Raw genomic sequence first — 13,236 nt, 5'->3', positions numbered from 1 at the left:
TTTTTTAAAAAAAAATTATTTGGGGCTCTTCTCATTTATTTTAGGTAGGCAGTAGAGTCAGTGGTTAAGGCTTCAGAGTCTGAAGCTGGAGTTGGGTGCTGACATTACTGTATTTTATTTGTGTGGCCTTGGGAAAGTTGCCCAACTTCTCTTCATTTGCTCCTCTGTAGAAGGTTGGATACTCACTGTAGCTACCTCATAAAGTTTGCATGAGGATTGAATGAAACCTCTATATGAACCCCAGGACCTGGCACAGGGTAAATATTTCAGAATTGCTAATTGTTGTAGTTACCATTACTACTCCAACTTTGCTTATGCTCTCAGTTTTACCTCATGAACTGTTATTAGGTTATTGATTTATCTTAGAACTGTAGTGTATTCAGGGATATGTGAAAATTCAGTAACTTAAAACACCATCCATTTATTACCTCACAATTCTGTAGGTCATAAGTCTGCACAGACTCAGCTGGGTTCTCTGCTACAGGTCTCACACGGTTGGTATCAAACTACCATCCAGGCTGGCTCCTTATTCTGGAGGGTCTGAAGAATAGCTCTCTTCTGAGCTCATTCATGTTGCTGACTGAAATTTAGTTGCTTGCAGTTGTAGGACTAAGGTCCCTTTTCCTTGCTGGCTAGAATCTGCCAATGTTCCTTCTCACATAGTCCCCTACATTTTCAAACCATCGGTGGTGCATCAGGTTCTTCTTAGGCTTCAGATCTCTCTAACTTCCTCTCATAACCAACTGGAGAAAACTCTTTGCTTTTAAAGGACTTCTGTGGTTAGATTATCTCAGCCACCATCCCCCAACACCGTTCAAAATCTTCCTTTTGATTTACTCAAAGTCAGCTGAAACATCTTTTTGCCAAACTGCAGGAGTATGTATAATACTCACAGGTTCCTTGCACACTCAAAGGGGAAGGTATTACACAAGAGGAAGAGTGATTGGGGGTCATTCTGAGAATTCTGACTCCCATGCTACCTAAATGAAATGGAATGGAATCAAGTAAACTTGAATATAATATATTCATTTCAAATTTACTCATTCTTTCAATAGCATGTACGGAGCATCTACTGTGTACCAAGCTATATGCTAGATTTGAAAGTTCATCAGTTCTTGGCAATTTATTTTTTGAAAAAAAAATTTAATGAGTGGAATTGTCTGGAAATACATGTTTCTGTTCCCCAGACTTATTTTCCCATTCCCCATTTTGCTCTCTGGAACTACAGTATATATGGTCCTATGTCAGCATAATTGAGTAATTCTAGAACTAAGTTTACTAATAGAAAAACCAAATAAATATAAAGAATGATATCATTTAGAATATATTGTCTATCTATCTAAGAGAGCTTTTAAATCATGAAGAAGGCTAAGGTGCGGGGGTGAAGAAGTAATGGTTATTGATGCTGCCTGTGTGTCAAGTGTTGGGTGGAGGCATTTTACATATTTTATTTCACTGAAACTAACCAACATGACTGTTCTGTAGCAGAAGTGGGAAGCTGAGGCAAAGATATACAAATGCATAACACTGCAAATGTGTGAATATGCCCACTGTTATCTTCTGAGTTTCCTCTAAGCAGATGTATGTCTTCCATCTATTAAGTTTTATAAAAATGTGTTTATTTTATAATAGTTATCTTTCTCTATGTTAAATATTTTTTATCTGTGTATGTGTCCCTTTTATGTTACTGAGTTCCCTGGAAGCAGGAACTGTATCTTATTCATCCATGTATTTCCCTAGCTGTTGTTAGAATGTGTGCTTAGTAAATACTGGTTGAACTTGAGTAGTGCAAAGTGCTGTGGTGCATGAGTCTGTCCTGCTCTTGTTCCATCCCACTTGGCCAGTTATGCCTGAGCATCAATGAGAGAAGAGATCCCGTGTGTTTAATGCTTTATTGAAAACAGCAGTAAAAACTAGTGATTGGCAAATAAAATTGCAGTTGGGGTTTGGCGAAACAATTTTGTTGAGGGGTAGGAAGGAATGGTTCTGTGATATCCAAAAGCGTTTTCTAGAGATTTTTTTTCTCCTCACTGGTTTTATATTTGTGTATTTTAAGGGAAGTTTAATTCACATGTTTCTGGTTTGTTTACACTTAACACACCAAAGCAATTATTTGTAAAAAATCATTTGGTGTCTAGAAACTCTCTTTAAAGTTCCTTTTGAACTGGAAATCATGTCTGAAAAAATAGGCAGCCTTAATATTCGTTGAGTTGGCTGAATGGTGGGAAATGCTTTGGGTTCTCACCCCAACTCTGTAGTTAATTGTTTGCCTTGATAACTGACCTTTCTGGATCTTAGTTTCCTCAACCTTAAAATGAAAGGATTAGGAATATATGATCTTAAAATTCATTTCTAGATCTGAAATTCTATGATTAAAATATTTTATTAAAAAATATAAAAACTGAATACCTGCTGTGTGCCAGGTTCTGTTCAATGTACTGTGCTCATAAATATATATATATTTTTTTTTGAAGTGGCTTTTTATGATTAGATATTAACTTAAAATCTGTGTGGTAGAGTAAATAATCTTTAGGTATTTACAGGTGAGAAAACTGAGGTTCACATATTTGAAGTATAAGATTTATATGTAAAACTGTGACACATAGTAGGCATTTAGTGACTAAATTCTTGATTTGTAGTTAGATGGATGGTCAAAATGCTAGGCAACCTTTCTTGCCATTTTATTTTCAGGAATTCCTGAAGATAAATGTGTTTCAATTTCATTTTTCCAAAATACTGGCATTGGAGTATTCTATTGTCTCAGACTTTGTTTAGGATACAAACCAACTATTCATTTGTTTTCAAAAGGTGCTTAGAATATAAACTTACCTCCTGGAGCATCACTGACTAGAGCAGTATAAGGATTTTTACTATACTTGAAAGTGCCTTCTTTGAAACATAAGCAATATTTATAGGGCTGCTTGCTATAAGCCAACTGAAAGATTTAATGATAATAATCTCCGTATTTCTTCTAAAATTGATTTCCAGTTTCAATGAACTTGGAAGGAGTCCTAGAACATCAAATAAAGATCTTAACGTGAAATGAATCTTTAAAATATGTTCATAAATTTACATTTTAAACATGACCAGAAAATATATACCTTTTCCATTATTAAGGTGATACTTTAATGAAAAATTTTCATTTGCATGAAATAAACCTTTTTTTGGCTACAGATGAAAGGATTTTATGGTAGCGACAATGGTTTTGTGAGTTAAATGATCCCAACATCATCAGGAACGAATCACAAGTGCCTACCATATGAGTTGCAGCATCATGAGTCTTAAAAAGGTATTTCTGTGGAAAGCACTCTTCCCATCTGCAACAATCAGCTTCTGCTTTGAAGTTCTGCTAGAGAGCTTCACAATACATGAGATGGCCACATGCTACCCAAACTTCTCTCTCAACTTGAGTTTGACTGCATTTTCCTAAAGAAAACACAGTAACTTAATGACTAAGGGGTTTAGGGAGGAAAGTGGCTACAGTTTTTTAATTATACTTTACTGTATGTGCATTCTTCAGTTGATTCTTCCTGGACATAACTAAAGAAAATATACCAGTGGATGTGCAAAATTAAATTGCAAATTAAAGCAGGACCAAAGTGTGTGACTCTGTTGGTCCCTACTATATTTCATCTGCAATGAAGTCTTCACAAACATTTAAGGGCCAAATGAAACTAACCTGTTGAAAAAATGAATAACATTGTTCTTGAGGCTTTTTAACCATATCAGAAAGAGTTACAAAAATTGTATAAATCAGTAATATATTAGGTGTCAGTGTTTCAAAAGAGACTGTCACTGCTACTGACTTTCAGTCTACTACCTCTGGCAGCATGGGGGTCAGAATGCCTCTGTCATTCTTGCTTTTTTTTTACTTAAAGCTTTCCTCAACAGACACTGGAAATAATAGTGGAGAAATACTTGTGCTGAATGGGAGACTGACATCAGCAAAGTTAGGAGATGTACAAGAAGAAATAAAATGATTTCTAATCAGTCACTTTGTGTCACTGTTTCTTTATTACTCAAATGAATCATTACCCATAGACCTTTCTTGGAAGTTGGCTACTGATTCTAGAGTCTCTTACAGGATGGCAAAATAGCAATAGTAACTACACGATAGTTTATGGAGAAGCACCTCTTCAACCGACAGCAGAATTCTCTCAGTCTTGGCCTCTGTGTAGAGTTCTGATTCACTACGTATTTGCAATTTCATAATAAAAACAGACTTTCTGGGACTATCTAATTTCTCTGAGTGTCTCTAAGAATGTTTCAGTTATCCACCGGGCATTGCTAAGCACACATAGGTTCTAAAAGAATGAAATTTATGAAGTTTAGGAACTTCATTCCCATTTTGCCTTTATGTGCTTTACTATTTATGTTTTATCTCATAGTCTGGTTAAAAAAAAAAAAAAAGAGAGAACAGCACTAGAAAGAACAGACTTCTTTCCATCCTGTAATAATACATAGTAACACTGGAATCAGATCAGTACTAGTATCTAGTGGCCACTTCAACCATACAGGAGGATACCTATTTGCAATCTTATATATAAAGCTGAAAACCTAATTACAACTTAAATATCTAAAACAGAGAATTAGTTGGTATATTAATACATTTAAAATGAGATTGTGGAGGACATGAAACATGTTTGCCATATATTTATATTTGTAAGTGTAAGTTTAAAAAGTATGGTATGATCCTGTTTTATTTTAAAAATATACAAAAACTACAAGCATGAAATACCAAAAAAGTGGAATTGCCTGTCTCTGGTTGATATGACTATAGGCTTATTATTATATGTATTATAATTATTTTATTATTTATTCTTTTATTTCTTATTAAAATAGATAATATAGTTTTATAATATATAAGAACATGTATCATGTATTATACGTTACATAATTACACAATTTTATTTGGCATTTATAGTTTTCTGTTATTTCCCACATTTTCCACAATGAACGTGTGTTAATTTTCACTTTGAAAATAGTTGTTTTCAAATGGAAATTAAAACAAAGCTGGTTGGGGTTGTTTACTTCCACTATGAGTACTCTGCGAACTACTTGGGAAACATTAGAGAGAAGCGGTTGAGACATGCCATTTTGAAGGATGAATCCTTTCGTGTCCTATGGGTTAGGTATTAAGTACATATCTAAAGTTTGATCTTCAAGGCTTCTTAGAGCAACTTTTCATTTCAAACAACTTTTCTTCTGAACTTAGTAAATAAAATGCTGACACGGTATGACTTCTTAGGCAGAAATAAACCCCCATAGACTATCAGGAAATCAAATTGAAACTGATCATTTTAACCACTACCACATTTACAACTTATTTAATATTCTTTTCAGAAGCAACAAAATTAGATTTGCTTCTAGTGAATCAGTTGAACTGAACAGAGGATTTCTCACTGAAAATGCCATTCCATTTCTCTTCTTCAATGGCACCTTGGTAGTTACCAGTGTAACTGTGTTTGTTTGGTCATCAGAAGAAATGATTTATTACAATGTAGCTTCATTCTCATGTGTGTAATTTAATGCTGATTTAGTTAAATTAATTTAGTGCTTCTTAAAATGACCAGGGCACACACAGGATTCTTTGCTGTGGTAGCAGCAGTGTCATCAGAGCGGCAGTGCTTTGCTAATGCCTAATTCTAGAAGATTTCCTCAAAGGAGCTTAAGGTGCTAAATTTAACTTTGAAGAAAACATTTCTTAGAGCCTTCTGTCAGAATTCAACACATGTGGTAGGGATGACTTCCAAGGCTGATTTTCAGTGAATTATGTGTCAATTCTGGTCGCTAACCTGATCCTGCCCACATTGACAGCCTAGGCATCTGGACTCCTTCCTAAGTACCCCACCCTCTAAAAAACTTCAGGAACTAAAGGTATGTATGGACCTTAAGAACCCAGTTCCTTTCCCATATCATATCTGTGATTGCTTGAGCTCAAGATGCGCCATGTTCTGCAGACTTATTTCTCACTGATCACTTCTTTCCCATCAGCCCTCACACTCAGGACACTCAAACCTTGAGGAAAACGTTGCTGGGTATGTTCTCTGCTATAATTTTTCAACTGTGCAGTTTCACTTCGTTGTGACAAGTAGCATGAGCTTTTGTGAAGCTAGAAGTAAAAATTATTAAATGAAACTCGTATTTATGCCCATTAAAACTATGTTACACCTCTAATCAAATAAACACACACACCACTGAAACTTCTTTTTCACATGTCCTGAAAAATAAACCTTGACATTGGTAGCCACACTTAGCTTTTCTAATTCCTCAAATATATGTAAAGCAATAATGGACACAGTAGAACCCAGGTTACTAGAAGTAAAACATTGTTCTTAAATTGTTTACTTTGATTGGAAGAGAGAGCATAGGCCTCAAAGAAATTTTATTTTTTTACTTCACTTGAATGTTTTGTGCAAGGATAACTCAGTTCAGCTGCCTCAGTCTGTGGCTCCAGAGATCACATGGGTAACATGTGAATGGAAATAAACCCTGTAGGTAAAAGAAAGAGGAATTTGGATAGAGATCAAAGATTAACTTCATTCCATTCTTTCCTTCCACTTTTTACTGTCCCATCTAAATTTGGCATTTAACGGGACTTTTTTTTTTTTTATTCCCAGAGGAAAGAGTGAACGTAAATCAGATTTGAGACTTTCTCCCTCTCCCCTCACCTCCCTTTTTTAATCCATGTGATTTGATCTGCTCAGTAGTGACTTTAGATAATTGAATTCTCAATTGCTTGGAGCCTTTAGTATGAAAGATATGGCATACTGGTTTGCTTTATTATTATATCTTTTTAAGTTATTATATATTTTTAAGTTATCAAAGTTATCACTGTAGCTGTGGTTTAGGTTATAGGAAAAGCTGTCCAGAATATTTAACAATATGATTAGCAGAAATATCTGTCTATGAGTATTATGAGTATTTCTTATTCGTTTATATTCTAGAGTAACTTAATTACTATGTGCTATTAACCTTGACTTAGTCCAAGAATGTTTTTAAGCATTAGAGATCAGAACTTTGCATTACACATTTTCTGTAAGCTTACCATTCTTTTTATAGTAGTTGGGTAAGAACGTGGAGTTTAACGTGGTCAGCCTCATTCCTAAATGAACTGTGGAAGAGATTCTTGTTGGTATCAGCATGAGGTCCATAGATGTGAAAACTACTGCAATGCTTGAAAATAGTTTTCACCTAATTTTAAAATCTTTTTTAGAATAGTTTTCCCAAGGATTTAAAAACATGGGATAATTATAAAGTGAATATTCTGACTTCCATAAAAATCATAGCTAAGTGGATAGAATCAGTTTAAGTCCTTCAAGGTCCTGGGGAAATGAACTCATCTTGTTCATGGTTAACCTCAAGTGCTAGACCAGAGCTCAAATTCTGGATAGTTCTGGTTTATTAGGTAGATATGAGTGCATCCCAAGGATTAAGATGATATTATTTCATTGTTCCAAAATGGAAGCAACTTCGTTTGGTTTTGGGGTCTCATTGCTTGACAGTTTTATAGAGTTTCATTTAGTTCTACCAATGCTATTCTGAGAATTCACTTTCTTTTCAAACAAAAAAAACACAATACTCAAGAGAAGAACAAGGTCAGGCTTGAAAGCACCCCAGGTAGGCTTGTCGACCATGCATTTTTATTCAAGGTACTTCTTTCCAATTTTTATAGATCTAGGAATGTTATAAATACTGTAATTATTACAAAGATGGGGAGAAATGAAATAATGTCTTTTGTACTTTAGAATGGTTAATACAGGAAGCTAAAAATTTGAATCAATGTAAACACTGAAAAATCAAGTAACAAAACTAGAGACACAGAAGATCATTGATTTGCAGGGACTGGGGAGTGGAGAGGAGAGATGAACAGGTGGAGCACAAGGAACTTTTAGGGCCTTGAAACTGTTCTGTGTGATACTACAGTGGTGGATACATGGCATTATGCATTTGTCAAAACAATGGAACCATACAACGCAGAGTAGATCCTAATCATAGACTTTTGTTAACCATAATGTATCAATGTTGGCTCATCAGCTATAGCAAATATACCACACTAATGCAGGATGTTATTAATAGGGGAAACCACAGTGAGGGGTAGGGTGGTATATTAGAACTCTGTGCTTTCTGCTCAAATCTTCTGTAAACCCAAAGCTGCTGTAAAAAAAAAAAAAGCCTATTAATTTTTTAATGTTTTATTTTTTCTTCTGGTTTTATTGAGATATAACTGACATATAGCGCTGTATACATTGAAGTGTACAGCATAGTAAACTGACTTACATAAATCATGAACTGATTATCACAGTAAGTTTAGTGAATAGCCATCATCTCATACAGATACAAAATTAAAGAGATAGAAAAAAATATTTTCCTTGTGATGAGTACTCTTAGGATTTAGTCTCCTAACAACTTTTATATATAATGTACAGCACTGTTAATTATATTTTATGCTGTGCATAACATCCGAAGTACTTATTTATCTTATAACCGGAGTTATGTTCCTTTTGACTGCCTTCATACTATTCTCCCTCCCCTCAAGCCCCACCTCTGATAATCAAAAACCTGTCATCTTTTGCTGTATCTATATCCATTAAGTTCATTGCATCTCATGTGTCTTTTAAAGTCAAAAGACTATCTTTAGAATTATGTTTGAATTCCTTTCTCTTCTTTGTATGTGTACCTATTACAGATTTTTGGTTTGTGGTTACCATGAGGTTTATATATAGCAATCTAAATGTAAATATGATTATTTTAAGTTGCTGATCTCTTAAATTCAAATGCATTTTAACTTAAAATGTAACTCCTCTTCCCACATTTACTTTGTACATCTTTTTGTTTTGTATATTCCTAACTACTTACTGTGGGTATAGATGACTTTACTCCCTCAGTCTTTTAACCTTCCTATACCAAATGTTGGTAAGGATGTGACTAAACTGGGATTCTTATATATACTGCTTCTCAGCGTGAGGATTGATTATAGTCCTTTGGGAATAATCTGGTGTTATTTAGCAGATTTTAAGCCACAACAATTTTACTCTACTCTTGCACATGTGCACCAGAAGACTGTTAGAAGAATGTTCATAGAGGCATTTTTTTCTAATAACAAAACCCCCAAATATCTGTGAACAGTAGGATGGGTAAATAAATTCTTCTCTATTCATTCAATGGCCTACTAGACAGCAAAGAGCTATAGCTACATGTATCAACAGAGACAAGCTAACAAACTGTGAAAAGAACAAGTTGTGAAAGTATAAAACAGTTTGTATAAAATTCTAAAACAAACAATGGAGAGCAAAGGAGTTATAAACACAAACTCAGGATCCTAATTTCCCACAGTGAGGAAGAGGTATGTTAGAGGTAAGTACACAAGGCGCTTCAAAAGTATTTTCCATAAATAGGGAGGTGAGTGATTTATTGATAATGTCGTATCATTATACTTTATAACATTTTGGATATTATTTTTTGTATTTATCAACTATCTCATAGGAAAAATAATGTCTATAAAATCTACTGTGTTTTCTCCATTGTATAGTCTTACTTACCTCCTTTGTCAATGATTAATTGACCAAAAGTCTGTGGGTTTATTTCTGGGCTCTTTATTCTGTTCCATTGATCCATATGTCTGTTTTTGTGTCAATACCATGATGTTTTGATTACTGTAGCTCTGTAGTATTGTCTGAAGTCTGGGAGGGTTATTCCTCCAGCTTCATTCTTTTTCTTCAGTATTGCTTTGGCATTTCTGGGTCTTTTGTGATTCTATATAAATTTTAGGATTCTTCGTTCTAGTTCTGTGAAAAATGTCCTGGGTAATTTGATAGGGAGGGATCGCATTAAGTCTGTAGATTGCTTTGGGTAATATAGCCATTTTAACAATATTAATTCTTCCAATCCAAGAACATGTGATATCTTTCCATTTCTTTAAGTCATCTTTAATTTCCTTAGTCAGTGTTTTGTAGTTCTCCATATGTGTCTTTCACTTCCTTGGTGTCAGATTTATTTCTAAGTATTTTATTATTTTTGGATGCAATTTTTAAAGGGATTGTTTCTTTACTTTCTTTACCTGCTGATTCATTGTTAGGGTAAAGAAATGCCACTGATTACTGCATGTTAATCTTGTATCCTGTACCTTGCTGAATTCTTTTATCAGCTCTAGTAGTTTTTGTATGGAGCCTTTAGTATTTTCTATATATATTATCATATCCTCCACATATAGTGACGATTTTACCTCTTCTCTTCCAATTTGGGATCCCCTTTTATTTCTTTTCCTTATCTAATTGCCATGGCTTGGGCGTCCAGTACTATGTTGAATAGAAGTGGTAACAGTGGGCATCTTGTCTTGCTCTGGATTTTAGCGGGAAGGCTTTCAACTTTTCACCACTGAGTACTATGCTGGCTGTAGGTTTGTCATAAGTGGCTTTTACTATGTTGAGATATGTTCTCTCTATACCTACTTGGTTAGAGTTTTTATCATAAATGGGTGTTAAATTTTATCAAATGCTTTTTCTGAATCTATTGAGATGATCATGTGATTTAAAATTTTTCTGTGATTTTATAGTGATAGTTAAGTAATTTGAGATGATACATATAAAACTACTTTTTATAATAAAGGCAGCTAATGGAGACAAGAAACAAATATAAAGCAAATGGAATTGTTTACCTTATTTACATTAGCCAAATACTATTCAAGTTTTTCCTCCAGGTACATATAGAATGTGTTGTGAAAGGCAGTAATGTCCACTAGTGAACAGCCCGATTGACTGGTGTAAATCTTAGTCATGATACTTCTTAGCTGTGGAATCTTGGGTTTTGATTTCCTCATTTGTAAAGATACTAATAGGACCTAATTTATCAAATTATTGTGAGTATTAAATGAGTTACCACATGGAAAGTGATGAGAAAGGACATACATAGGATAAATGCTCAATCAATATTAGGTTCTAGTAGTCAATTAACTTTTGATTTATACTTTGAAATGTTCTGTTTGCATTATGGTAGGCTTTGGTCATTTGACGAAGCAGTTGATGACACTGGCTGATGGACATGTGGTGTTGGCTCTAGAAGGAGGACATGATCTCACAGCCATCTGCGATGCCTCAGAAGCCTGTGTAAATGCCCTTCTAGGAAATGAGGTAAAAAACTAAAAGTACAAAAGAGCAGGGGTAAGGGACCAGGAATGTATGCATGCATATTTTTTGTCTTTTTAAAAATCACACGTACTCAGAAAGCACAGTGTTGTTCTTACAACTTTAAGGAAGAAGGCAAGTGTTAGGTAAGAAAAGTTTAGGTGTTCTCATTTTATATGCTACAACTTTTTGCCCAGTTAAAGAATCTATATAGCACTCTCCTCAATCAGGTTATTGGCAGAGCTCAATAAATAAGTAAAGATAACCCTTGGGAGGAGGTGGTTTGTATATTGACCCAGCTAATGAGCATTGAAACATTGAGAAAGAAGTAACTCAAAAGAAATTTCTCTTGATATTTTCTCTAGGATTATGTTAGTTCAGGAGGGAAAAAAATGCTTTTTAAAAATGTTCACCTTTATTAAGGTATAATTGGCAAATAGAATTATATGTATCTAAAGTGTATAGTGTAATGATTTGATGTGCATATATGTTGTGATTCCCTCTGTGGAGTGAACACATTCATCACCTCATCTTTTTTTGATGAAAATACTTAAGTCCTACTCTCTTAGAAAATTTAATTATATAATACAGTATTAGTAACTATATTCACCATGTTATACATTAGAATCTCAAGCCTTTCTCATGTTATAACTGAAAGTTTAAAAACTTTTCCCAACCTCTCCCTATTCCCCCCACTCCACAGCCCCTGGCAACCACCATTCCACCCTTTGTTTCTGTGATTCGACTTTTTGTTTTTAGTTCTATATAAGTGATACCATGTAGTATTTTTTTCTTTCTCTGTCTGGCTTATTTCACTTTGGCTTAATACCTTCCAGGTTCATCCCATGTTGTCACAAAAGACAATTTCCTTTTTTATTTTTTAAAAAAATTTTTTGTGTGTATTTTGTTAATGGAAGTACTGGGGATTGAAGTGAGGACCTCATGCGTGCTGAGCACAAGCTCTACCACTGAGCTATAGCTCCCTCCTTTTTTTGTGATTGCATAATATTCATGTGTGTGTGTGTGTGTGTGTGTGTGTGTGTGTGTGTGTTACATTTCCTTTATCCATTCATCTGTGGATGGACACTTAGGTTGTTTCCATACCTTGACTATTGTGAATAGTGCTGCAATAAATATGGGAGTCCAGACATCTCTTTGAGATAAGAAATAGTGATTTCATGTCCTTTGGATATGAGATTGCTGGGGCGTATGGTAGTTCTGTTTTTAATTTCTGGAGAGATCTCCCCTACTGTTTTCCATTGTGACTATACTAGTTTATCTTCCCACCAAGAATGCACAACAGTTCCCTTTTCCCAGCATCCTCACCAGCATTTATCTCTTCTCTTTTTGGTAATACATCCTAATAGTATGTGAGGTAGTATTTCATTATGGCTTGATTTACATTTTCCTGGTGATTATTGATGTTGAACACCTTTTTATATATGTTTTGGCCATTTGTATGTCTTCTTTGGAAAAATGCATATTCAGGTCCTTTGCCCATTTTGATTTGTTGTACTTGGCTTTGTTTGTTGGGGGTTTTTGTTGTTTTGGGGGGTTTTTGTTTGTTTGTTGTTTTGTGTTTTTGTGGTTGGTTGGTTGGTTGGTTTTTCTTTGGTATTGAGTTGTATGAATTCCTCTTATATTTTAGATATTAACCCTTTATTGGATACGTGGTTTATAATATTTTTTCTTCTTCCATCAGTTGACTTTTCGTTTTGTTGATGATTGCCTTTGCTGTGCAGGAGCTCTTTAGTTTGATGTAGTTCCACTTGTTTATTTTTGCTTTTGTTGTCTTTTCTTTTGTTCTCAAATCCAAAAAAACCATTGCCAAGACTAATGTCAGTGGGCTTACCCACTATGTTTTTTTGTAAGAGTTTTGTGGTTTCCAGTCTTACATTTACGTCTTCAATAAATTTTGAGTTGATTTTTGTATATAATGTAAGATAGTGATCTAATTTAATTTTTTGCATGTGGCTATCCTGTTTTACCAACATTATTTATTAAAGAGACTATTCTTTCCCTATTGTATATTCCTGGTTCCTTTGCTTAAGATTAATTGATTGTATATGCATGGGTTTATTTCGGGGATATTTCTTCTGCTGTATTTATCTAT

The 13,236-nt window shown here is 34.4% G+C and overlaps 1 protein-coding gene across 2 annotated transcripts in view; it reads left to right on the top strand.

Annotated features, from left to right (window-relative positions):
* HDAC9 (histone deacetylase 9) overlaps positions 1 to 13,236 on the top strand; it is a 644,065-nt gene that overhangs the window by 574,209 nt on the left and 56,620 nt on the right. For both annotated transcript variants that reach the window (XM_032483885.1, XM_006190149.3), the window contains one exon: positions 10,996 to 11,129. In XM_032483885.1, the coding sequence (XP_032339776.1) occupies positions 10,996 to 11,129 (134 nt within the window). The remainder of the gene's footprint in view (positions 1 to 10,995; positions 11,130 to 13,236) is intronic.

The sequence above is a fragment of the Camelus ferus genome, chromosome 7, assembly GCF_009834535.1.
Source record: "Camelus ferus isolate YT-003-E chromosome 7, BCGSAC_Cfer_1.0, whole genome shotgun sequence".
NCBI lineage: Eukaryota > Metazoa > Chordata > Mammalia > Artiodactyla > Camelidae > Camelus > Camelus ferus.
This window is presented reverse-complemented; position numbering and strand designations above follow the sequence as displayed.